Source organism: Patagioenas fasciata, chromosome 1, assembly GCF_037038585.1.
Source record: "Patagioenas fasciata isolate bPatFas1 chromosome 1, bPatFas1.hap1, whole genome shotgun sequence".
Lineage (NCBI taxonomy): Eukaryota > Metazoa > Chordata > Aves > Columbiformes > Columbidae > Patagioenas > Patagioenas fasciata.
Genome location: NC_092520.1, coordinates 44,568,282 through 44,595,967, shown reverse-complemented (window position 1 = coordinate 44,595,967; position 27,686 = coordinate 44,568,282). Strand labels below are relative to the sequence as shown.

Here is a 27,686-nt window from a genome sequence, read left to right as displayed (position 1 = left end):
GCCCATTGTTCACATGTCATTTCTAATCCGTAGTTTTGTTAGACCCAAAAGTAACTATTTTATCCCATTGGTGCAAGTGCACTCATGCAAGCAACCCTTTCCACCTTCAGGGAACATCTTTCATTTCCATGGAGTCCCATGTGGACAAAGGTTCAGCCATCTGGATCCAATTGTGGGATTTAATGTTTAGATCCACCAGTTTCAGTTTTTTACCCTAAAGCACACCACAAAACACAGAACTATGTAAGTCAGTGTTGGGTAGTTGGTTCTTTCTCCTTAAAAAAACATAGGGATAGTGTTAGTGTGGTCTTCTATAAGACACTTGAAGTCTGAGATATTTCAGCTGTGGTGTGACAATGAAATTAAGTGTTGGTGTGTATGTGGGTGGAAGTTTTCATTTGTTGACTTAACGCTTGAGTCCTTTAGCATTGACATGACTTGGTGGCATTAGTTGCTTTTCCCAAAGTAGCAGAGGTAACTTGCTTGCACAGATGAATAGGCAAATTGTATGGACAGAGTCCAGTCCCCCTTCCTCGCTATGGGTTTTGGCCACTTCTCATGTGTGAGTACTGATGTTCAGATGAGTGTCAGTGAATCATAGCAGGGAGGGCAGTGGCACATGTCAGCTCCCTAACGTGCTTCTCCACAGGGTTAGAGGCACCCATGGTGTGGGATGGAGGTGGGAGAAAGCAAAACTGCTGCCTTCATTAGATGCCTGTGGTTACATCATTTCAGGTGTGTGGTAAAACCACACTGTGAGAAATGTCATGTAATGATAATGTAATTAGTAATGGTGCTCAAGTAGAGTCTAATAACAGGCCTGCTCCGTATCCAGACTTCTTAAAGTTGTCTGATCTTGCAGTAGAGTGAGGCAGAGATGAATTCAGAAGTTAAACTTGATATTTTGGGGAGTTTACATGTTTATATGTGTCTACGGTACTTTATGTCAGTCTGCTAGTCTTAAATATTTGTTTCTCAGAGTCCTTGTTTCTCTTGTTTCTGTGCTTCTCATAGAAAAGTGCATTACCAGTCCACAACTGGAGAAGCGTGAGGATGAAGATACCTATTGGAGTTTCATGTGTTTTTAGAGCCTTCATGTATATGCCTCACAGGTCCATGCTTCTTAACTTCAGCTTCACCCACCTTAGGGTATTTGGGGCCCCAAAATGGGATGTAGGGGGCTGAACTGTGTGTTTCTCACATGGAAAGAAGAAGTCCATGAGTTGTGAAGATAGCACAAGTACAGCGCTAGCATGTTGATGTGCTAAAGCACCTCATTAAGCACCCCTCAGCAGAAACCATTCCAAAAGGCAGTTTCCTGAGTGGTCTCCGATATCCCGATGTGTGCAGTAGAATCAGAGCATGACAACATGTGTGTGTGGGAATCCTCAAAATAATGACAGTAAATGTGAGCTTAAAGTCTAATAGCGTGGTTTTGTAGACACATTTATGAGAAACTGCGCAGAAGGGACTGATCCGGCTGAACTGGAATTGTTTGCCCATATAAAACTGCTTGTGTGCTTGAGAGCTCACAGAATCAGACTCAAATTGCAACAGTTTACAGATGTTAAGGAATTATGCATACACGGACTTTTAGAAATTTCTGTGTAAGATATTTCGGTGCTTCCATTTGATTCACGTGAATGCCAGAGATATGATCCTTTAAGAGAGCATGTGAGAACCAGACTCTTTCAGTGGTGCCCAACGACAGGATGAGGGGCAATGGGCACAAACTGAACACAGGGGGTTCTTTCTAAACATGAGGAGAAATTTCTTGACTCCGAGGGCTCCAGAGCGCTGGAACAGACTGCCCAGAGAGGTTGTGGAGTCTCCTCTGGACACATTCCTGTGTGATCTACTCTGGGTGACCCTGCTCTAGCAGGTGGGTTGGCCTAGATGATCTCCAGAGGTTCCTTCCAACCCCAGACACTCTGTGATTTGCTGATTCTGTTTATTCTGTGTGAGTTGGAGGAGGTGCCGTACCCACCTAATACCCATTGTGGGGGAAGGACATAAATATAGAAAACTACAGAGGCTTGCCAAGACGGGTTGCTGAGTGACAGAACTAAATGCAAATATTAGAAGAGAAAAAGGAAAGGAGTTCAGACAAGGTGTTTTAGCTTGAGCAATAGTTTTCTTTATGTGTTAAGTTCTATAACATATAAAGTAGCCCTGGCTCATCTAATCAGCTCCACCAGCATAATGTCAGTATACTATGCCCAAAGAGAGAGATTTGTAAAATTGTTCAGTGCTTTAAAGCCATATTCTTTAGGTAGACTTTTTTTCCGGGTTCAAAGTCATTTATGAAATGGCACCTTTTTGTTCTGTTTCTTCTGTGTCTCTTTCTTTCCTCTGTCCTTTGCCCCCTCCCTTTCGATCGAAGGGGATGTTGTTAGACAAAAAGCAGCACTATTTTTCTAACATTTCTCCAGGTGACTGATAGGGGAGGGAGGAGGAGAAAAAGAAATCTTCCTTTCTTTTTTTCCCACTTCAGGCCTCAATTATTCCGTACGCTTTGAGCAACCTTGTAGCTTAACTGCAGGAATGGCCTGATTTCTTGTAGCGAGAATGCCTTCCAGTCATCTTTCCCAAACTGTGCAGATTGTAGCGCTCAAGTCTGTATTTCGGGGGAAGACAAGGAAGTATAGAATTATTTGGAGGGTTAAGGAACAAAGACAAGGAAACTAAGGAAGGAGAAAACTGAAAACTAAAGGAGGCTGGTGCCACCTAGAGTCGGGACTTGACATTGTTGTGTTTTTCAAGAGTGGCGTTCCATTAATGTATATGTGAAAACAATAGTAAAGGAAACCCCCTCAGAGCAGTAGAATTGTTTTCATTTCAGTGGGAACAATAGGAACTTCTAAAATTCTTTCAGATTTTTAGTAAGTACTTTTTAAATGTACAGCTAATCTAGGTATATTAATTCTGATTCAAATTTTCTAATCACATCTAAAAAATCAGAAATAACATAGACAATGCTAAAAGGAAGACAACAATTTGCAAGTAAGTACACATTTAGAGGAGGCAATGAGAAGTTGCAGCCAAACTGGATACAGATAACTGAGACTGAAAACATTCTCTTCAAGTGTTGGACTCAATATGATGCATTTGTCATTCATAACTATGATACTGCTAGGATGTGCTGTAATAGTAAGCAGCAAAGTAAGTTTTGTTTTTTTCATCTTTTAAACATAATGTTGTTAAATCCCAAACTTCACCTGATGATCAACTCGTAAAGGGGTTTTGAACTTCCTTTAAAATACTAATTTGGAACACAAGCTGTAACGTGGAGATCAACCTGAAAAAAAGTATGTATTTAGATGCTAACCAAGCTGGTTAGAAGCTAAGCTTTCTCTCAGGAGAGAAACAGAGAAAACAGATTACTTGGTTTTCATGAGTTCAAACCCTGGAGAGATTTAGAAGGGCAGCAAACTACTTAGTGAATAAAAATGGTACCTTTCTAAGATAGCTTCCAAACATCAACACGTTACTCTGGCATCCCATTTTGGTTTTAGGCTTTAAAAAATAATCCCATTTTTGGAGTGACATGGCCTCTCCTTAACTTCTCAACCGGTTTAAAATTTGACCTGAATTTTAAACGCTTCTCTGCCATTTCCTAGCCGTATGCCTGCAAGTAGTTGCATTGAAAACAAATTGGATTTAGAGGAGCACGTGTAAAGATGTTGTCAGAACTGTGGCCTGTATTAGGAATTGTTAACTGACAAGCACCTTTTTGTTCATTTTTGCTGGATTTTAAAAGTCTGCCTAATATTTTACAAGTTTATTTCATTCTTCCTTGCAAAGGCTTGTGGAGTATCCTGGGAGTACAGATGGAAAAACAGCCTTTGTGTAGAAGAGCACAGAGGGACTATTCCCACTGCAGTGTCACGGGGCTTTTTTCATCTCCTTTGTCTCCATCTCTCAGATGTTTCTCCAGCTCCAGCCTTGTGTAACACTGTACCGGGAAGTTAGCCCCAGACCAGGTCATAGCATATAGGGAGGACTGGGAGCGGGGCAGGTGGATGAAGAAAATCCAGTGCGGAGTTGATTTCAGTAAGGCTGTGACTCTTGGCTTACAAATAACAAATGAGAACTGCTTGTTTGTTTGTTTTACAGTTATTTTCCCCTTCTAATTACAATTAGAAATCAGAATCAGTGACCTCAGTCTGGACAACTTGGTTTGTAGTACCTTGAACTGGGACAGTGACAGACACCTTTTGTCCTGTGTCACGTTTGGTACCCTCATTTGCCTGGTCCCCCTTTGCTGCTCCCTCTACCCCTCGTTGTCCAGTTTCGCAGTCCCAAGGAAAGACCCAGCAATGGGTGCTTCTGGGAGCAGAACTTCTCTCACAAGGCCAGTTTCTTCTCTCCTGGCAAGGCAGCAGCACCACACTGAAGTCTGAGTTTGCAGGAGCAAGAAAACAGTGTTGATGAGATACCTCTGATTTCCTGGCTCTGGGGCAAGCAGAAGTGCCTACTCTGGCATTTCCATTAGGACTGCAGAGCCCCTGCGTGGAGCAGCACGTCCCATCCAGTTCCTCATAATGTTAGAAATCCCGTTGGGTGCTTGAAGGAGTCAAGTTATGGCAGAAAGGATAACAGACTATCCCAACTTGAATCTATGCAGATGTCACATGTATGGCTTGCAGGGTGGTGGAATGGCCTCATTCTCCTCAGTGGGTTGCAAATGGGGGCAGGAAAAGCAGAACAACCATCATAAAATGTCCTGAATTGTAAGGGACCCACAACGATCATCGAGTCCAACTCCTGTCCCTGCACAGTAAAACCCCACAGTTCACACCATGTGTCTGAGGATGCCGTCCAGTCTCTTCTTGAGCACTGTCAGGCTTGGGGCTGTGACACCTCCCTGGGGAGCCTGTTCCAGTGCTGCACCACCCTCTGGGGGAAGAACCTTTTCCTCATGTCCAACCTAAACCTCCCCTGGCACACCTCCCTGACATTCCCGTTAGGTGATGTGGAACAGGGCTGGGCTCAACGTGGCATACACAAGCTCAAAATATTGTGCCCTAATATTTGCTGCTGGGTATACTTTCAGAGTAGATAGTTGTTACCATTGCAGCATCCTTATGTTGTTTTACCAGTGGCACATCCTACCTCCAGAGCGTTCGTATAACTGCTAATTAGTAAAAACATTTTGAGTAGGTTTATGTATTCTCTATATAAAAGACTGTGTTTCAATTAGCCTCCTTTTCACTTGTGTCACTTGATAGAATTTTATTTTTCAGCTATTCAGATTTTGATCTCTTGGTTTTAGTCCATTAAATATGTAAACATGCTTTGTGTTTACAAACCTCCTTGTAACTACATATATAGAGACATCTGTGTCTATACATGCAGCACTCCCTAATGTAAAATTGGAGAGTGCTCTTTGTCCTTTTCTTTGGCTCTGGCAGCATTTCTATGACCTCCGAATAGAAAGGAATGTGATTCTGTTGTCATGGAAGTTCAGCTTAGGATCAAACATTTCACATGCTTTGATAAATCTGCTCAGCCACTTTTTAAAAAGAAGGCTGCCAAAAAGCACTTTATAGTTTTACTATTCCTTTTTGTTCTCAGTTCTTTGAATTATCCTATTCCGAGTCTTGAAAATAACTTCACATTCGTTAGTAGTTTTGTCTTTTTCTATTTTCTCCCAGTATGCTCTTGTCTTGTTATTGCAGACTAGACACAACTATTAAGAAAAAGTTAAATTCACAAAGTACGTGAGCTCTTTTTTCCTTCATCTCATTGAACTCCTTGATCTCTGTATTTAATTCTGAGGTCTAAAATGAAACCCTGGCACCATGTCTTTCTCCCTACCTCGCTCAATTCTCCACAGCTCTGAAAGGAGAATGAGACTTACAAGAGATTACTCATACTATTTTTCTTCATAGTTGCAATGATTAAGAAGATTCGCCACAAACTTTTTGAGGGTTTTGGGGGGAATTAAAATTCTCCGCTTGCTGGCCTAACATGATTACCTCCTCCAGTTCCCTCTTCCCTCTCCTTAAGAGAGTTTTAAACTAACACAATATTTCTGTTTACTTTCTTGTTTGGGCATAGGCATCTCAGAATTTATGAGCAGGATCTGGGTTTTTAAAAAAAAAAATAGTAGATTAGTTCACTTATATTCTCTGACAGATTAATGGGACTGGGCATTTAGTCATTAATAAATGTATTGTATTTTTAAAGCAGAGTTTTGCATGGAAAAATGTGAAGGGGAAGAGTATTTTGCACAGGAGGTATTTACCTGGTTTTTAGATTTCTACGTGCTTGCTTTGTTCTTTATGCCGGCAGTTCCATCCACCCTCATTTACAGTGGCTTTTGGTATATGGCATCCGCACAGCGTAATGTCACTAGATTAGATGTACAGCATATAGGTCTCATCCTGCAATGCTGTTGTCGTGCTGCTTTGCTGAGAACATGGAATAATTTCAGGGAACTGTGCTGTGTTCAGTACATTTACAAGTCTGAACAAGACCTGAGAAGAGCAGCACTGCTTAGATTGCTGGAGGGGATAGCTAAGAGGACAGCATCAAGGAGTTAAATGTGTATGGCTTGGCTAAGCAGCAGTTCAGGAGAGTGTATCATCATGGCTTGGAAATGTAGAGAAGATGGAAGAAGAAAGAACTGAATAACACTGTGCATGAAAGTATTAGGAAAAAACAGCAGCAGATTCATTTCATCTGTTTAACTCTCAGTTTAAAAACTTTCTGCCAGCACCTTTCCTTTGCATCAAAATGTTATCTAAGAGAAAAAAAAAAAAAAACTTTAGAATATTTAAATGAAGAAAAAAAAAAAGGCACGAGGATCTTTTATGGCTGGGAACCAGAAGAAAGTATGGCAGTGGGCTCTCAGTTTGTTGGGCGTTGAATTTGGGGGAATCTCCCAGTCCCACTGTAAGGAGTAGTTTGTGTGGCTGCTGCTTCTTCGGGTGCTTTATACTACACTACCTCCCCCTTTCTGCTGTCAACATGTCCTGTAGGACCTTTGCTGTTACTGGTGATGTCCCCATGCAGTTGCTTCCAGGAGAGAGGATGAGGTGTCAAGTGAAGCATATGTAATTCAAAATTCTGCTGTGTTGCGATTTCTCTTGTCTGTGCAGGGAAAAAGAGTGTGACCCATGGGGTGTGCGTGCCTCCCTGTACTCCCATCATGTTAATCCGTATTTCTGTATCAGTTATCATGCTGATAGTCTGGACATTGTTAGTTGTAGCTGTAAACCCAGGTAGAGCTGCAAAGGGAGTGGGGAGGGATGGGTGAATTTATGACTCCATGGAAATCAGTTAAGAACTGCCAGCCAGTGTGACCAGAACTTCCCCCAGAGACAGTGGCATGTTAGTGGAGTTATCTTCTTACAAGTAGGCTCTTCTGCATTTACTCATTTGAGCCATCAGAGATTTTACTCTTTTAGAATAATATTTTTCCCCAAGATATTTACTGAACAACTCTTCACCAAGATGCTCTGTTAGATTTTGGCTAACTCTAGTAAAAAAATATTTACATTACCATGTCTCCATTTAAATAGGCACTACTGTCCTTGAAATGTCAAATATAATATGACATGTCAATTATTGTATGTCAGGCACATGATATATTTTCAGCCCCTGTTGATTTAGATGGCTTTTGACGTGTGCTTGACGTGTTCTAATGGTGCTTCTTCAGTTCAGTGAATGTCTTGAAAACAACGTTGAATGGCACATAAATCACAACACCACCTTTCGCAGGGAAGTTTGCTGGAACATGAAGGAGCAGCTTCACGTTCCTGCAAGCGTTTGGTCAATAATGGCTCTCTTGTCCCACAGCTGGGAGCCTGCAGTTTCTGGCAGGTCTGCCAGCAGGGCAGAAGCAGTCTGATCGCAAACCTGTTTTACTAAAGGATTTTTTAATCATTACTTTAGAAAAAGGAAACCTAATATTTTCTTAAGAGGTATTTTATAAATCCCATAGCAGTGTTTGGCTCGCATTGTGCCTGGTGATGTGTGTGTGATACGGAAACATGCAGGAGGACCATAGGCCTGGTCACCATTTAGCATTAGTAGGGATTTCTTCCTAACCAGTCACCTAAAATACCTACATAGAGTAAGCCTGAACCACTAACTCCAAACATTCTTGCGAACAGTAAGCAGCATTTACTGACTGCTAACAGGGTGAGAAATGAGATTATGTTTTACCCTATTATACTGTATACTTTCAGAGTCTGTTAGTTCTGTTTAGTACTAATGTTTACTTTTCTGCCTCGAAAATGTACGTTTTCCTACAAATGTGTGGTTCAACCACTTCCCGAAAAGACGATAACACCTATAAAGGTTGTGGGAGGCAGAGGGACAGAAGGGGGAAGAATGGCATGTCCATACTTTTAAAATTGAGAACTAAGGCACACAAAGAATAAGGGATGGGACTAAGAATACCTGGGAAATCAGTGGCAGCACTCTGGAGCCCCAGACCATTTTATCCTCCTTTCCTGATCTTCACTGCTGTTTGAATGTAACGTATCAGTTTAATGAGAAGCTGTGCATTTAATTAAGGTGCACTTTCAAAAGGTATTGTTGAGTACGATGGTCTCAGAAGTAATGTGAGACTTTGTAATAGCATCATCTTTCAAAATAGCTTCTAAATCCAGTGCTTTCAGATGGGTAGAGTTGGGCTTCAGCCCTTCAGAAGGAAAAGCTCACCCATGGCACGTGTATGTAAACCACGTCTCTGCTCTTTGAACTCCAGAGACTGAAATGAAAGCAGCTTGTCACAAGAATAGATGAATACAGGGCCATTTTTCTGTTGTTGCTCAATTTTTTGTCACAGAAATGAGAAAGATAGTAGGATTTAACATCCTGGTGTTAAATAGAGGGCAGTGCAGTATGTGCTACAGGTTTAGCTGATATTCTGTACTTTCACATACCGTATCTCTGCCTCTTGCAGAAGAGGTTTGTCAGACTCTTAGTATGAAAAGTTGAAAGAGGTCTGCCTGTCGGGCCACCAGCTGCTGAAAAGGTTAAAGATGTTTGGAAAACGACTGTAATTTACTGAACATGACACACATTGAAATTCCGACATCTCATTTTTATAGACCATAGCAAGCACAAGAAGTAACCGGCCGGCAAGTGCAGCATTCAAGGCTGCCTCAGACTGACACAGAATCACAGCATCACAGAATGTTAAGGATTGGAAGGGACCTTGAAAGAGCAGCTTTGCTCTGTGGCTGCTGTGGGGCGAGCAGTGGGTTTGTGTCCCTGTCCCAATCCTCCACTCACCTCCTACGTGTCACGAGCGGGGTTTGGTCAGGCCACAGGTTGCTTCTACGTCACATTTTATTAACATTTTTATTATTAAAAATCCATTATGTCAGTAGTCTAGACTTCTCTACCCCCATTTCTGTAATAAGCTGGGTTGTGTTTGTGTGGCCAAACATGAGACTTAAGTGAGAAACGGATTTTATGGCTGCTGTTGCAGTTAATACAAAAGTCAGAATGGACCTTTACTTATCCACGCAGAGGAGGAAGAGGTGTGCTTGGGAATGGGAATTTCCAAAGAGGGTTCAGGGATGTAATTGAAGTGAATGGCTTCCTTACAGTAATATTTCTGAAAAAAAAAAAAAAAGGGATATGGGCACACAAGTTGGGTTTTGTGTGTCCAGCTTGTGATCCTGTGTCAAATTCGATTTTAGTCTGTGATGACAGTCCTACTCCCTCTGTCCCTCCCATATGGGATAAAGGAATGCAAGAGGGGCAAAGAAATGAGAACAGCAGCGGGAAGGAAGAACCCTCTTCTCCCTTCCCCCACCCCAAAATGTGTTTCCTCACCTCTGGGTGGGTGTCATGAGGTGCCCGGAGCAACCCCCTGCACCTCCCAGGGTGCCTGCCCAAAGCAGTGGTGGTTTCACAGTGCCCTTGGGACCCAGGACCTCATTCCCAGGGTGACATGTCTGACTTGTCTTCTTCAGAGAGTCACTTGCGATGGTCATGGTTGTCTCGTCTGACTTGGTGCCAGATGCCGCTCTGATGTCTCCTTCCACCTGCCTATCGCTTTTTCTCATTTGCTGTAGTTGCAGCAATACCATTTTGTCATGCTGGGAGTTTTGGGTTTGGATTTTTTTTTTCTGTGCCTCTTCCAAATGAACAATTGTGACAGCAAAATGCTTTGGTAATTATCCCTTTTTACTGCATGTGAAGGCTCCAAATGTTTTAGGAAATTATGGGTTTTTTTTGATCTTTAAAGTTCTGGTATGTTCCATCCCATTTAACAAAACAAAACAACATATGTGCAGGGTTGAGTTTTGCTAGATTTTAACAGACTCTGATTCCTCTAGTAAAAGCTTGAGTGTAAGCACGCCGCTTGTTCTTAATTACTATATTGGCAGTACTAGTTGGTGCTTTACTTGATGACTGATACTGTTTGCAAGATTTCAGATAATAAACAAGCAGGTATTTTAATAGATTAGGGAGGGAAAAATATCCAGAAGTGGGCATGGGGATTTTTCAATTTATTTTTTTTTTCTTTTCCAGAAAGGAAATTTTTAAAGTAGAACTAAAGAAGTCCTGATGTGAGTTTAAGTTATTAAGCGAAACAGCTTGTTGGTGAAGATTTGGGAGACTGGTGCTTTCAGGAAAGCAATAGAAATTCCAGAGACGAATTAGCTGGATCCTGAGTCAGTACAACTGACTTTTGGCTGATCCATGCAGGAAACTTGTGGCAGAGCAAGGGGCTGCTGAGTCCTAGGCTGATGCTTCTGATGGCACATTTAAGACCCTTGACATTCAGAGCACTCTCTTCTATCCACTCAAATCTGTTGCCCTGCCTTCAGGACTAAAAACCGTGCTTGGCAGAGCGCTAATGAGCAACATGCATAAATTAGCAAGGAAAATGGAGTGGCCTGTTATTACCATCCCTTGATTCTCAGTGTGGTAGGAGGTGCAGTCAGGAGGGATGCGCCCACTTCAGAGAGAGCAGCCAGACAGATCCGCTTCACTTCTTTGCAGGGTTTCCTTTGCAATGTGAATGTGCTTCCAAGTGTGAAAATAAATGATAGTGATGGTAGCATAAAAAATAAATACATCGAGTAATAACAAGGCTGTAGAACTTTTCTTTAGCACTAATATCATGCGGATGAAGGAGGTCCAGTATGCGTTTCTAAGGCATCTGTAAGAACTCTCACTGGTGACTGGGGGATGTTTTTCCGTGGATGGAAACCAAGTTCCTTCCCTCTTCCCTGAGTCATTTTTGAATAAAAGGAAAAAGTGTGTTAATCTGAAAACAGTGGCTATCTAACCCCCTGTGAGAAAGTGTTCAGTTAACGACAATACTATATGACTACGAATTCTCTTCTTGCCTTCTTTGGCGGCATTGTTTCTAGATACTTATCTAAATAATTCTTGTGGGATGAAGCTAAATAAAACTTACTTCATAAAGCCTACAAACATGAGGTTTTGTCTGTTGCTAGTCTTTAGGGAAGTGCTGGGTCAAAACTTTTGACAGTTGCTTGTTCAACCTTGGATATTTTTATCCTTCTCTGAGGAAAATGTTTAATGTCTATTGGAAATAGCAGAATAATTTCTCTCAAATAATTGAATACTTGATGTCCCAAAGGGGTACATACGCCCTTTAGCCAGTGGGAAAAACCTTTCTTGTCAGGAGAATCCATTGTGTTACATTTCATAAAACCTGAAGAGGCAACTTCATTTAGATCTTGCCCAATTTAAATCCCCGCATGAGAACTTTCCTATACATTCACACACAGAGGAATGGCTAATATAACCAACTGATGTTGCCTTAGGGGGCTGGAACAGGCATAGGGTGAAATCTTGACCCTTTATTTTGGTGGCAAAATGTCCTCAGGATTTTGTTCTTGCCTTTCTGAAGAATAATATTGCCATCCTGAAGGTGTGTGTAGTTTTTCCTGACTGGAAATAACCACACTGAGGTCCGCTGAGTTGATAAGTGGAAGAGCATGAGGGCAAACCCACCCACCTCAACCCAGTGAAGCTGCTTGGCTACCAGCTTGATCAATGCTCTTGAAAAAGTGTCATGGGGTACTCTGTGTGCAAGTGAAACAATTTCTAATGTGACAAGCAGATGTGTTAAAGATGTTTTTCAATAGATTTCTTAGTACAAAATGTACCTTATGGCTATAGGCAGTCTGCCTACCACAGTAATTTTGCTCTTAGTCAACCCTTGCTCTCCCCATGGCCATCTGAGGTTGTAAATGCAGCACTGTCTTGGTGAGAAAGTGTTAAGGGGACCAACCCATGAAAATGACAATACTCTGGTTTCCTCTGTTGGGAAACTGTATGTCTGACTCCACTGAAGACAATGGTAGTTTTGCTGGACTTTTCTGAGGCCCACCTGCTAGCTGGATATCTTTCTAACCACTGACCCAGTGCAGCGATAAACAAGGAGTTGTTGAAATTTGCCTATTTCGTATGTGTGACAAGTAGGTAGGTGCTCTGTTGCCTCATTATTTACAAGTGGAAGGACTGTGCCTACCCACAGTTACTCAGTGCAGACTGAGCGTTCCCTGGGTGGAAATCAGATTGATTTGAATGGTGGAGAGAAGAAGAGGAATGGTTGCGCACGTGGTCCAACCAATCTGTGCAAGGTCAATAAAAAGATATGATAACTCTTCCAAGATGGCAGTCACGGGTTCCTCTTTCTCAGAAATTATATGGCCCCAACTTTTGGGGACACCTTCTCTCCAGTGTGCAGATGGAGCCACTAGAAATCTTTCAGGTACTAGCAAACATGGTGAAACTGCAACTATACATTTCTGCCTATGTAAAAGTCTCAGTGACAACACCTGGCCCTGTGATGCTCTAGAGTGACAGCTCCCAGCTGGGGAGGAGGCAGCAAGTCTGGGGGAAGACAGGAGCAAAATAAAGGGCAGGAAGAGAAATTAAACAGCAGCCCTTGGGAAACGAGGCCGAGGAATTGGACTCGGTGAAGCCCAGAAATGTACTTGGTTTTCAGTTGAGGCTATTACATATTATAAACAGGCATGGAAAACCACCAATGGAGGGAGAGTTAGTGGGGGTTCTTCATATTACAGTAGTGTATTAGTACTCCGTTCGTTGCTTTGGACCACACTGTACTACTCTTGCTTTTCAAATACAAAACAGCAAATAAAGATGTAGCAAGGATCTTGTAATCTAAATGAAGAGGTACCTCATTGGCATGCATGGCTGTAAAACTGGGTACAAGTTAGCGTATTGAATAAAAAAGCTAGCTTATTGTATAACATAAATACATCAGGATTCCTGATTGTTAACAAAAATGCGTGGTAACACAATCTTTATGGCCTCTGGAGTGTATTAGCAATTTTGATTTATAGAGTATTTTCTCATATTCTTTTATAAAAACTTCCTTTCAATAGGAGAGGGAGCTCTGGAAGAAAAACAAACAAGCAAGCAAGCAAACAAAAAACCCCATAAATCTCAAATTTCATTGATTAGAAAGGAGTTTTAGAAAAAGCATCCCTGATCCCTGAAGTATCATCTTGTGCTTGGTAATTTTTTTGTCCCTCAGTGAATTAAATTATTTAGCTCTTTTTTTCTTATCCAGATCAAATAGTTATGATACTTATTTTCTCTGCAATATATGTGTTCTTTGCAATGTGTATTCTTAGTGACAGAGGCACTATAGAGGTATGTGGGGCATATGAAATTGGTTTTTGAGATGGCATTCTGTTGGGGATGGCTGTTTACATATATAAGCACCAAAGTGTACACTTCAATGTGGTCAACTATTTAGTAGTTACCAAAATCGGCTTGATGACAGAGTATGACAGATGATTTCCCATAATTACATTATACATAGGTATCCAGGGTAATAAAATATTTAACATATTGATAATAAGCCTTCTGAACAAGAAGAAATAAGAGGTCATTCACATAAGCTTCAGTCCCGGTGGACACAATGTCCTCATTTAATGTCACTGACCTGGCAAGGCATTACGTGACCATTTTGTCAGCTGAGGATACAGGAGAGAAAGAGTTCTAATCAGCACTGTGGTGATGAGTTGCACATTTGTTAGTGTGACCAACAAGAGGAGGTGGATGCACAGGCAAGAATCTTCATTGTACAGATGTTGGGACTGACTACTGTGCTGTGCAGGTGTGAGAAATCAGAATTAGAGGTGTAAGAAAAAAGTGAAATCTGAAGAGCAAGCTGAACATGCAGGGAGTCCTGCACTAGAAAGTGGGGCTTTTCTACAAATAACCAGAACAAAAGTGAAAGACATGAATATGTGCATATTCATCTAATTTCCGTGCTGAAAAATTCAGCTCAGCCCATGTCTCCAACAGAGTAGTCTTTATTTCACTTTTTAAATTTTCTCTGCTGAGGAGAGTACCAGTATTGCTATAGCTTGTTTGTATATGTGTTGCCAGAAAAATATGACGTATGAATCAGTAAGGAACAGAAAGGGTAAAAAGCAGGGCCCTGTGCTCTCAAAGCTGAGTTGGAGGTGCTGAGTTACCCAGTTTTCTGCTCTGTGTAGAAGGGCACAAAAAAGAAAGAACAGACTCAGCATTGATGCAGCCTCCGTCTGGAAGGAGTGTTAGGACGGCTGGTGCCTTAGAGATCCCGTGAATGATCACGGCTGTTCTGCCAGCTCGGAAAGGAGGGGACGAAATAAGATGCTCTTTCTCTGCCAGACCAGGTTTAGCTCCCAGACTTGAATTAGCATGCATCAAACACGTTTGACACACAGGTTTTCAGGAACTATTCCTGCTTCCAGGAGGACATACAATGCTTTCTCTTCAGATACAAAGAACAGACCTTTTGCTCATGTGTTTGATTCCACCTGCAAGTTCATTGTGAAGATACATTTTCCCCACTGCTTGAGGTTCCCTTATTTTCATGAATTTCCACTTCAACCCAGAAGAACATTAGGCTAAAGCAAAGTAAGCTGTTTTTTTAAAAAGAGAGAAATTCAGACTTACATTAGCTCATGGTCACTCCATTATCTTTCATTATAATGTATATTTATAAATACAAACATTTATATAGGAACTATTTAGCAAAAAAAGAGCACCCATTAGAAACTCCCTTTAGAACATGAGTGTGGCTGAGCACTGGAACATGTTGCCCAGAGATACGCGCTTTTTTCTATCTTTGAGCATTTTCAGACTTTAGTGTGACAAGGCCGTGAACAATCTAATCTATCCCTGAAGTTAACCTTTCTGAGCAGAAGGGTGATAGGTCCAGCTTAGCTGAGGTTTTTTATTACTCCTTATTCCATGGTAGTGTGGCGTCTTCACCAAAGGAGAGGTTAACGTGGGCTTCAGCATCCAGAGAAATCTGTGCTCCATGTTCAGCCATCCTGAGGATCTGGAATTGTCGATGATGCAGCCATGCATCTTCTGTATGTTGCATATGTTAGGAAGAGATACCTCCTGAACAGATTTAAACAACTACCGTCATTTGTCACCTCAAAATCTATGGCAAAACTCAAGGCCAAGTGTCTCACCTAAGGTGAGTCCATCTATCCAAACCAAGGGAAAGACAGAGAGCAATGAAATGGAATCATGTTTTAAATTACTGTAAATATTTTGTGTATGTGTAAAACACCATAACCTTACTGTCAAATGTTTCTAAAACCTTGAGGGGTAGAAACCATTTCTGTATGTCCTGCCATGTTAGGAGAAATTTAGAAATTCATCTTTGTTAAACAACAGCCCAGTAATTCAGTGGGAGTGTCACTAGTCTGGCAGCTGCTGTTGCCCATGCTTGGCTGCAGTTCAGTGTAGTTGTGCAGGAGTAAGTTTGTGTCTGCTTAGAGCGGGGGTGTCAAACTCATTTTCACCGGTGGCCACATCAGCTTCACGGTTGCCTTCAAAGGGCCGAATGTAATTTTAGGACTGTATAAGTGTAGTGATTACAGTCCTAAAATTACATTCGGCCCTTTGAAGGCAACCGTGAAGCTGATGTGGCACCCACTGAAAGTGAGTTTGACACCCCTGGCTTAGAGGCTACCCCAGGCTCTGGTTCTTGCAGCAGGATCTGCAGGTGGTGTACATTGTCGTATGGCTGTGAACTTTCCCAAAAGCAGGAGTAAACATTTTAATTGTGTAGGCAATGCTTATATACAAGTCAGTTAATGTGTAATTCCTTTGCTCTTTCACCCAATAACTCTCTAGCGTAAAAATTTTTTAGTTAATGATAAGGTGAAATAGATGGAAAGTTTTGGTGTGTGTTTTTGGTTTTTTAGTGGTATTTTGGAGTTCATCATAGTCTTGATTTATAAGTTTTCTCTATCAGAAGGGTACTTTGCATTCCCAGTCCTCTAGTCATCAGTTCTCAGGGACATGCTGGAGCATGTTGTAGATACTTTCTGTCCCAGCTTCCTTTCCTTAGAAATCCAGCACAGAGGAACAGTGTGAAAGAGGAGAACGTGGTATGTGCTTGGGTCCCAGCCCAGTGCGGAGCTGGGATACAGCCCAAGGAGCTGGAAAGTGCTCCCAGATCCCACAGCACAAACACAGCTCAGGAGTATCAGACAACTTGTCTTACTCTCATGTCTCAGCTTCACACAGCTCATAATGGAGGTGACGGATAATTTTGGTAAGGTGTGACATAGTTGACATCAGTGCTTCTCTTAGTAGAACCCAAAGCTCTTTCCCTCTGCCAGGAGCTTGTTCCACGTGTAGTCGTGCTTTCAATTCCACTACAGCCAGAAGCGGACACTGAGGACAGGGCATGACAGGGCAAACTTGCCGTGCTCCTTCTCGTGCTGCGCTCAGAGGGATTTCCAACCATCTCCAGCTCAGGCACCTTCTCAACCAAATGTATTCAAATAATCTCTTATCTGTGTGTTTGTTTACCCATGTGATTTTCCCATTTAAAGTGTACACTGTTTGTGTGTGCTGCCAAATTCCTCCTTTCTTTCTTGACAAAAAGTGTAATTTCCAGTATAGCATCACCTGTAAGTACACTGATTGAAGTAACTGCTGCTAATAACATGGTACATATTTTCCTTTTATGATCACCTTAAGTGCTGCTTGATATGTCTTAATGTCTAACATTTCTAAGGCAGATGTTTGCCTTTCATGAAACATTAATTAGAATCTAAAAATCAAAGAGGAGAAAAAATACATATGTATATATGCATGTGCATCTGTTTGTCTGTGAACAGGAGATGGTAGAAACTTTGTATTAGAAAAAAGCAGCGAGTAAATATTCGAGGACAAGACTTTATCAGGAGGTTAGACTGATATTTAAGCATATTAAAGCAAAAAATCTACAATGTTTTTATATAGTATGATTTTCGCATCTCACTAGCAGGTGAAGTTTTATAAACCATAAGGAAAAATAATCCCTATCCTATTACTTCACAGTTTAATATGTAGTGTTATAAGGATACTTTAACCAATATCCTGAGTGGGAAGGTAACACAATTTTCTGATAGATCATGTAATGTTATATGAAAAGCTACTACAAAAGAAAGAAATTGAGAGCTAGAAACTGGGAAATGCGGTTCAATCCCGGTTTTCAAAAAACATGCGTAATACCCATATTGTGCCTTTTAACATCTGAAACTTGAAAGTCTTAGCAGAAAGAGGATAGTTCATCTGCAGTGAGATTAGCTCCCTGAATGAGCACTGTGCACATGTTCCCTCAGTGCAGAAACATGCCAGAGAAGCCAAGCAAACGTGTTGGCACCGCAGTCATCTCTGCTTCCCACTGTCCTGGCTGCGCAGCAGCTCCCTGGACCACCTGCAGTCCCTGCTGCCCTGTGTCACCTGCAGGAGGACCAACAAAAGGCCATACAGAGGGATCTGAACCAGCTGGATCGCTGGGCCAGCTGTATGATGTTCAACAAGGCCAAGTGCCGGGTCCTGCATTTGGGTCACAACAACCCCAGGCAGCGCTACAGAATTGGGGAAGAGTGGCTGGAAAGCTGCCTGGCAGAGGGGGATCTGGGGGTGTCGATTGACAGCTGGCTGAACATGAGCCAGCAGTGTGCCCAGGTGGCCAAGAAGGCCAACAGTATCCTGGCTTGTATCAGGAATAGTGTGGCCAGCAGGACTAGAGAAGTGATTGTGCCACTGTACTTGGTGCTGGTGAGGCCCTATCTTGAATGCTGTGTTCACTTTTGGGCCCCTCATCATAAGAAGGGCATTGAAATACTGCAGAGAGTGCAGAGGAGGTGACAAAGCTGGTGATGGGTCTGGAGCACAAGTCTGATGCGGAGCAGCTGAGGGAACTGGGGCTGTTTAGCCCAGAGAAAAGGAGGCTGAGGGGAGACCTTATCACTGTCTGCAACTACCTGAAAGGAGGTTGTAGCATGGAGGGTGTTGGTCTCTTCTCCCAAGTAGCAAGTGATAGGACAAAAGGAAATGGCCTCAAGTTTTACCAGGGGAAGTTTAGATTGGAGATTAGGAAAAAATTCTTCACGGAAAGGGTTGTCATGCGTTGGAACAGGCTGCCCAGGGCAGTGGTGGAGTCACCATCCGTGGAGGTGTTTAAAAGGCATTTAGACGAGGTTCTTAGGGACATGGTTGGTGCTGGAGTTAGGTTAGGTTATGGTTGGACCTGAGGGTCTCTTCCAACCAAAATGATTCTATGATTTTATGGCACTTGCCTTGGGCTTGCGTGACCATGCTGCTCCATGTGCTCTGGGGGTCCTGTCCCACCCATGGATCCAAAGGCCAAGATTTTCAAGACTTGAACTACGCCCGTAATTACTCACTTGAGAGCTCTAGTTTCTGTAAATGCTAAGCAGCCAAAACCCATCATGCTTCCTTCTGCAGCCCAGTTTCCCTTTGAATGCCAAGCAAATACTAGCAGTCCAAGGATTTTCATCAACTGCTTATTACCATCCAAATGAAGACATTTTATATTCTAGTTTTCTGCTCTTATTTAGTTGGCCTGCGCTTTTAGTTACTACAACTGAAAGGCTGGCCCAGAAGCTTTACATGTCTCATAAAGTAATAAGTCACATTGCTAAATTGATACACTGCTTGGGTGTTTGAATATTGTATATTTGCAACTTTTTTCCCTTTAAAAACAGAGGAAAAACTGCTAATATCTGCATGTTCGAAATTGGCCTGAGGGTGAGATATGCGTGTTTGTTTGTTGGTTCTGTCCTGTGTTACCAAGGCACATTGCCACCTCCTAAGTATTTTGGATGGTAATAACTCCCAGTCCTTTTTCTTGGCCTATGTATGCGTTTGTCTTTGCGCATGTTATATACAAAAGTATCACAGTATGTTTGGGATTGGAAGGGACCTCAAAAGATCATCTAGTCCAATCCCCCTGCTGGAACAGGAACACCTAGATGAGGTTACACAGGAATGTGTCCAGGCGGGTTTGCAGTGTCTCCAGGGAAGGAGACTCCACAACCTCCCTGGGCAGCCTGCTCCAGTGCTCTGTCACCCTCACTGAGAAGACCTTTCTTCTCAAATTTAAATGGAACCTCTTGTGTTTCAGCTTGATCCCATTACCCCTTGTCCTATCATAGTTTGCCACCCAGAAGAGCCTGGCTCCATCCTCGTGGCACTCACCCTTTATATATTTATAAACATTAATGAGGTCACCCCTCAGTCTCCTCTTCTCCAAGCTAAAGAGGCCCAGCTCCCTCAGCCTTTCCTCATAAGGGAGATGCTCCACTCCCTTAATCATTTTTGTTGCCTTACGCTGGCCTCTCCAGCAGTTCCCTGTCCTTCACAAGAAGAAAATTGCTGGATTTTCCAGTTGTTCCTTGTGTTGATTGCTTCTGTCCATGTTCTGAATCTCTTAATATAAGTTCTGAATTTCCACAGAAGTTGTGGTATTGGTGGTAATCACAACCAGTTGCCACTGGAGGTGGCAGAGAGATGATGCTCCCCTGAACTTTGGCCATGGGTTCCTGTCCTCTCCCATGTGTCAGTCCAGGCACTTGGCAAACTCCACTGTTTAGGGAATTAAACCAGTGATAGCAAGCAAGCTGCTCGGGTGGTTTTTATCCCAGAAATGACTTACTGTTATTGTGGGTCCCTACACTGGCTTGCCACAGGAGCAGACCAGTGCCAACACACGGAAAAGCAACTGAAGCAGGACTGTCCTGGTACACCAGCGGAGCCAAATCACATCTTTGAACAGCCCAGAGCCTGGGAATTCCAAGAGGACCACGGTTCGCATTATGCCAATCTTTTGGGGCACGCTCTGGCCTGCCAAGCCCCTCATCTGGGCTGACCGGCTGCTGCATGGGGCCTAGCCAGACCTGGTTCTCCTTCTCATGGTAGCCAGAATGGAGGGGATACAGCTGATATGTGGCTGGGTCTCAGCCCAAAGGGAGGTTAGCATTGTTTTTTTGGCAGCCATGGACTATTGTTAAGATGCAGTCGTACGAAGTCTTTTGTTTAACTACAGGGCCTCTCTCTTTGAGGATAAACTTCTTTACTATGAGGGTTCCAGAGCACTGGAATAGGCTGCCCAGAGAGGCTGTGAAGTCTCCTCTGGAGACATTCAAAACCCACCTGGACACATTCCTGGGTGATCTGCTCTGGGTGATCCTGCTTTAGCAGGTGGGTTGGACTAGATGATCTCCAGAGGTCCCTTCCAACCCCAACCACTCTGTGATTCTGTAATACAGTCTGAATGCTGTACATGGGGGATTTATGGTGGGGTGGGGTTGAAATTTGGGCACAAGCTGGTCTATACCTGTTGACTCTGGATCAGTCAGTGTGTTTTCCATGAGGTCTTCTGTGGGGCAGGCAAGAGACCGCCAAAGAGCCTGAGCTCATAGCAGGGGGGGCAAGGAAGAGTAAAGGTGACGACCACAAGCATGAAAACGCAACCCTGGGACACTCTTTGGGTGTGTACTGCAAACAGCAAAGCGGCGGCTCACTGCACATCACCGGCTCCGTGCTGGCCATGTCAGCCAGCCCTTGCCTGGCTTGCTTGCTGGTCCATGGGCAGTGCTGGGAAGCTCGTACTTTGATGGTCAAAGGTGACCATGTTTGCCATGGGGTGAGATCAGGGGAGCGGGCTGTTTGTGGGGAGCAGTGACTTGTCACCGCGTGGCATCTTGTCGGTGTGCAGCAGCACTGAACACAGCTCACAGCTTTAATAAACATACTGTGGTCCCGTGGCAGCTCTGCTCTGCATATCGATCAAAAAACTGGATTGGTATAAAAAGACTGGGTATGTGTTTTTTTAACAGTGTTACTGCATACGCCAAGGGCCTTTCCCAGTCTGTGTGTAGAATGGAGGCAAAACACCTAGGGGGCCATGGGCAGCGTTCCTAGAAAGGAAAAATAATCCTACATTACCAGAGTTGTTACAGTCCCTGTCTTGTGTAGTGCAGATCGCGTTCAACAGAACTTGATGGCCATCTACTGGCAAAGCCCCTATCTGTGTTTTACTTTGCAGACTTTTTTTGCCTCAGAGACAAGAACCTGGCCATGTGTGAGTTGCAGAGATGCACATTTTCACTTCTAGCTGGAAATAACACAGCTGAAGTTTTGTAAATCATCCTGAAGGTTCCCATTGATTTCATTCATTTCACCCTATGAGCAGTACTGACTGCAGGTGTTGCAGCTGCTTATGGAGACAACCAGCAGTCTCCCAAGATTTCTGCTAGTGTAATAGCTTCTACACTAGTGTAGAGAATACACTGGAAATAAAACAACAAATTAATAAATGTTGAGCTGACAGGTCAGAACCCAGTTTTCTTCTTTGTTAATTTATCTTTCAAATTTGATCTCTCAGCAGTAAATTGATATACCCTACAGTTTGCCTAGGTGTTACCTACGTATTCCTGTTACCTATGGTGTGTGTCCTATTGCTAAACCCAACCTGGAGCTGTAAAGGCTGCCTGAGTTCTTGGCCATCAACATGAGAACTGGCAGCTCCTCATCTGGGCACCCTGGCAGCTCTCGGCTGCTGGTGCCTTTCTTTCCATGTCTTCATTCTGGGCAGACTGTGAGGGGCAGTTGCAGTCAGGAGAGGCTGCTAAGATATGGTGGATTTTTTAAATTTTTGTGAATTTTTAAAAATTTATTTTACATTATTTTAAAACACATTGTAAACAAAAAGAAAAAAGCTCAGTTAAAAAACAAAACAAAACAAAACAAACCCCAAACAAACAAACAAAAAACAGAAAGAAAAAAACAACCAACCTGTGAGTTCCCTGTCATGTGCATTCTCAAAGTCTTTGTACACTGTGGTGCCATCAAACAATAGTTTCTGGAGCCCTGTGCTGACCAGAGCCACCTGGCAGAACACCCATGGCCTTTAAAGGGCACAAAACACGGGTTTGAGGACTTTTTTAATGTCTCTCTGTGTGGTTGGTGTGGTATTTTGTAGAATTCACTTCAAAAAGAGGAGAGTGTCCCTTTACTGCTGCATGACCAAGGGAAAGAACAAAATGACCTGTAAGAGGGACTAACCTCAGGAAGCTCAAAAAGGCGCCTTGTGCTCTTTTTTAGGGCTTCCTGTGGTATCTCCATTTACAAAAATCACACAGCTTTTATAAGGCTGAAATAAGGCTGGTGGTATAAGGTGGGATCTGATCAGCGCAGTTCCCAGCAGTGAGGTCATTTTCTTGTACGTGACAAACAGCTTTTTACAAGGTGTTGATCCTGCTCAAGGTTTGTTTTATCTCGGGGCTGGAAATTGCAGCAGCACTGTAAGCTTGATCCTTCTCATTTAAACGAGCTGTACTATCCAGGATCTGAACATCCTGTTACAAAATAGGCTTTTAAGACGGCTTGTAAATCACATAGAGCAAAAATGATACACAAATATTTATTTTTAAAAAGATAAAGTTTTCCTGGTTTGAGCACTGGATTTTGTACCTTCAGTACTGAGCTTTAGGATTTGGTTGCCATATTTGCTTTTTGTTTTAGCTAGTGAGATATTTTTAAAAAAACAACCAAAGGAGTAGCAAGACTGTTCTCGGTGAATCATTTAAGCCCAGACTTTTATTTGCCTTGAGATGCAGATGCTTCAATGCAATTCCTAAGCCATTTCTGTGATGGCTAAACATATCCATATTCCTGTCACATAGTTAAAGTGCTGATGTGTCTTTCTCTCCTGGGGACTACTTTTTGCTAGTTAATGTTGATGTTATGGCTTTCTGTCCACTTCTTCCTCCATTTCAGAAATACGCTGCATGCCTGTTTACACACATTGTATTATAAGCAAAAATAATTAATCTGGAAAATCTCTGCCTGAAGGTGGAATATGAATATATATCAAATGTTAAGAAAAAAAGAGGGTTGTCAGAAAGAGAGTGCTTTTTTTTTTTTTAAATGGTACTTTAAATTAGGTTTGAACTGTAAAAATATTTAAACAAAAAGAAAAATGCATAATTGAATGACCATGAATTCAAGGCTGAAAGATTTGTAATGCAGTGAATTGGAACATCAGTGAAATCACATGCTAATGGTTCGAAATCCTTTATGCAAAGTTTTAACCTGATATAAATAGTCCTCAGCAAATTCCAGCAATCTCTAAAAGTGAAGTTTGTGCCAGAACAGCCACAGCTGTGACAGCAGGGGTATTGTAAGAGAAGGCTGGAGATTGGTATTGACACAGGAGCTTCACAGCAGATGCATCAACGTCAGTGCTGTTTTCAGATGCCTTTCTTACTACCTTAGCTTCCCCAAAGGTTCCTGCTTACTACTTTTCCTGATCAGATCCAGTTTCTTTTCCTCCAATCTATTATCATTTGACAGTTACAAATTCTTTCAGGAGAACTGGGAACTTGAATTGTAAGAATTTAGAAGAGCTGGCTGACAACTCTCATTTACCTTGAATGTCAGTAAACCCAGGAATGTGGGGAAAGCCCCAGAAACCTGATTAAGGCCGATGTTGTTCCCATACTTAAAGTGGCTAAACCGGCTTCTATAACTGTAGATGAACGTGACTGCTGTGCAGTGTAACCATAATGAGGCTGATAAGCAGATCAATTAGTAATGATGTATAGCTGAATAAATATAATTAATGGAAGTTGATGAGGGTTTGGATCTTGGCATACCAGGTCGATAATAGTTTATGACCCAGGTTTATCTAACCAAGGCAAGTGGCTTGTTGTAGCAGGCTTTCTTCGAGTATTAGACTTGGTACGCACTGTGTTTAGAAACTCAAGCAACATGACATTTTTGTTTTAATTGCTTAAAATTGGGATAACTGGTAGGCCTTAGGACATTGCTGTAAATTGAGTATCTCTGATGAGCACTCACGTTTCTGTGGGGATTGTTTGCTGGCCTTGTGCCAATAAACTTTCTATGTATCAGTGGTCTGAAAGGAAATAAAATTTATTGACTTGCAGGTGATTGAGAATTGTTAAGTAAGGAATTGGAAAAATCGCTACTGCCGGGTGTTATGGATCTCTTAGCAATCTGCATGCGAGCAAACAGCAGGTGTTTGGCCAAATGCAAGGATCCATAGTCCAGATCTGGGTACTGGAAACGCTTTTTCATAAAAGGTTTCAGGATTGTTATCTATCTAAACTTGTCAAAGAGAAGCCTATGTATAAAATGGAGTCTATATATAACATTGTTTGGAAAGCAGGGTTCAGTGAGCTTATATCTGAACACATGTGATATAGAGATAAAGCTCAGATGAAGTCAGGCTATTACATTATTGGAGCAGCATTTAAGGATTGTGGTGTTTTCTCTGGCAATAAGCACTTCTAAATCAAGACTTGCATTATTTCATACCGCTAAATACTCTGTAGTTCAAGCACAAACTGTTTCAGTGGACTATGCTGTAGAAGAGGAACTATTTAATTAATTTGTTAAGGTAACTTCTGTCACAGTGATATATTACAGCTGATCTTTTGGGTCCCAGGGTATTCACCATGATCTTGCTTCATTTTTTTGCTTCTGTTCTGTTTTCTAGTTCAATTTCACCGTTCAGTATTGAGAGCACAAGGCGTCAGAGAAGGTCCGAGTCTCCAGACTCCAGGAAGCGGCGCATCCATCGGTGCGACTTCGAGGGATGCAACAAGGTGTACACAAAAAGTTCCCACCTGAAGGCTCACCGGAGGACGCACACAGGTAAGACTTTGCTGGCACTGTGTCTACAGTTAAGACAAGCATGTTCCTTTCTGCCTGATTTAGGATGTATTGAACTTGTCATTCTACACTAAGACCTAAAGGCCAACACCTGGATAACAGGAATGTCTGCGGGTGCATCAGTCTTGGCATCCTGCTGCAGATCAAGAGTGCGCTTTTGAATCGAACTTCCCTGTCATCCCCATTTTGCAGCACAAGAGCAGTGTCAGCACAAACCAGGCTCCTTTCAGATGAAACTAAATGGAAAAGTGGCCTCTATGAACACACCTACTGTGCTTCAGTGAGCAATGGGTCATCTTTGCTCGGGACCAGCCAGAGCTAGTCCAGAGAAAACCCTCAAGAAGAGCATAAAATGTGGACATGGATCTTCAGCACCATTCTTTTTTCACTCTACATACCTGCTTCTATTGAGCTACTTCATGCTTTTACAGATGTAGCCTTTGGATGCTAGGTGCTCCTAAATACCTTCAGTTCAAATGTAAACTCCAGAGCTCAGTATTTCTTTCTGAAGGCTTTTAAAGGCACCTGCCACATACTGCAGAGGGAAGTCGGTCACTTTATGAGAGCAGGTTGCACTAGGGTCCCTACAACAGAGGTGCAAGGGAGGTCCCAGTCAGTGATGACAGTATATAACATTTAATCAGCTCCTGGTCTCCTTATTAACTTTATGGGCTATTACTAGTCTACATGACAGGCACGTAAGGGTACTTGAAAAAATCACAGAATCACAGAATGTTAGGGATTGGAAGGGACCTCGAAAGACCATCTAGTCCAATCCCCCTGCCAGAGCAGGAACACCTAGATGAGGTTACACAGGAATGTGTCCAGGTGGGTTTTGAATCTCTCCAGAGAAGGAGACTCCACAACCTCCATGGGCAGCCTGTTCCAGTGTTCTGTCACCCTTATTGTGAAGAAGTTTCTTCTCATATTTAAATGGAACCTCCTGTGTTACAGTTTGAACCCATTACCCCTTGTCCTATCATTGATTGTCACCGAGAAAAACCTGGCTCCATCCTCATGACACTCACCCTTTACATATTTGTAAACATGAATGAGGTCACCCCTCATTCTCCTCTTCTCCAAGCTAAGGAGACCCAGCTCCCTCAGCCTTTCCTCGTAAGGGAGATGCTCCATTCCCTTAATCATTTTTGTTGCCCTGCACTGGACCCTCTCCAGCAGTTCCCTGTCCTTCTTGAACTGAGGGGCCCAGAACTGGACACAATACTCCAGGTGTGGTGTCACCAGGGCAGAGTAGAGGGGAAGGAGAACCTCTCTCGACCTACTAACCACCCCCCTTCTAATACACCCCAGGATGTCATTGGCCTTCTTGGCCACAAGGGCACAGTGCTGGCTCATGGTCATCCTGCTGTCCACCAGGACCCCCAGATCCCTTTCCCCCATGCTGCTCTCTAATAGGTCATTCCCCAACTTCTGCTGGAACCTGGGGTTGTTCCTGCCCAGATGCAAGACTCTACACTTGCCCTTGTTATATTTCATTAAATTTTTCCCCGCCCAACTCTCCAGCCTGTCCAGGTCCCGCTGGATGGCAGCACAGCCTTCTGGTGTGTCAGCCACTCCTCCCAGCTTGGTGTCATCAGCAAACTTGCTGACAGTGCACTCTATTCCCTCATCCAAGTCATTGATGAATATATTGAATAATACATGCCTCAGTACTAACCCCTGAGGCACCCCACTAGATACAGGCCTCCAACTGGACTCTGCCCCATTGACCACGACTCTCTGGCTTCTTTCCTTCAGCCAGTTCACAGTCCACTTCACTACTTGATCGTCCAGACCACACTTCCTCAGTTTAGCAGCAAGTATGCTGTGGGTGACTCTGTCAGATGCTTTACTGAAGTCAAGGTAGACCACATCCACTGCATTGCCATCATCCATCCACCTCGTTATGTCCTCGTAAAAGGCTATGAGGTTGATCAAGCACAACTTCCCCTTGTTGAAGCCATGTTGACTGCCCCTAATGACCCTCTTATCCCTGATATGCCTTGAGATGTCACCGTGGATAAGTTGTTCCATCACCTTTCCAGGGATGGAGGTGAGGTTGACCGGTCTATAGTTACCCGGGTCCTCCTTCTTGCCCTTTTTGAAGACTGGAGTGACATTTGCTTTCCTCCAGTCCTCAGGCACCTCTCCCGTTTCCCAAGACTTGGCAAAGATGATGGAGAGTGGTCCAGCAATGACTTCAGCCAGCTCCCTCAGTACCCGCGGGTGCATCCCATCTGCACCCATGGATTTGTGGATGTCCAGATTGCCTAACTGCTCCCTAACCCAGTCCTCATCAACCGAGGCAAACTTCTCCATTGTCCTGCCTTCCTCTGGGGCCTCAACCGTACAGGGCTCCTCAGGACAGCCTCCGGCAGAGTAGACAGAGACGAAGAAAGCATTCAGTAACTCTGCCTTCTCTGTATCTTCTGTCACCAGGGCACCCACCTCGTTCATCAGTGAGCCTACGTTGCCTCTGGTGTTAGTTTTATCTGCAACATACTTGAAAAAGCTCTTCCTGTTGTCCTTGACCCCTCTCGCCAGGTTTAATTCTGAGGCCTTAGCTTTCCTAGTTGCCTCCCTACACCCTCTGATAACAGCTTTATATTTTTCCCGAGTGGCCAGCCCCTCCTTCCATGGTCTGTAAACTCTCCTCTTCCACTTGAGCTTACCCATCAGTTCCCTGT

At 43.0% G+C, this 27,686-nt stretch overlaps 1 protein-coding gene across 6 annotated transcripts in view; it reads left to right on the top strand.

Annotated features, from left to right (window-relative positions):
• Positions 1-27,686, top strand: part of KLF12 (KLF transcription factor 12) — a 259,830-nt gene that overhangs the window by 206,918 nt on the left and 25,226 nt on the right. For all 6 annotated transcript variants that reach the window (XM_071806201.1, XM_071806194.1, XM_065844849.2 and 3 more), the window contains one exon: positions 24,824-24,981. In XM_071806201.1, the coding sequence (XP_071662302.1) occupies positions 24,824-24,981 (158 nt within the window). The remainder of the gene's footprint in view (positions 1-24,823; positions 24,982-27,686) is intronic.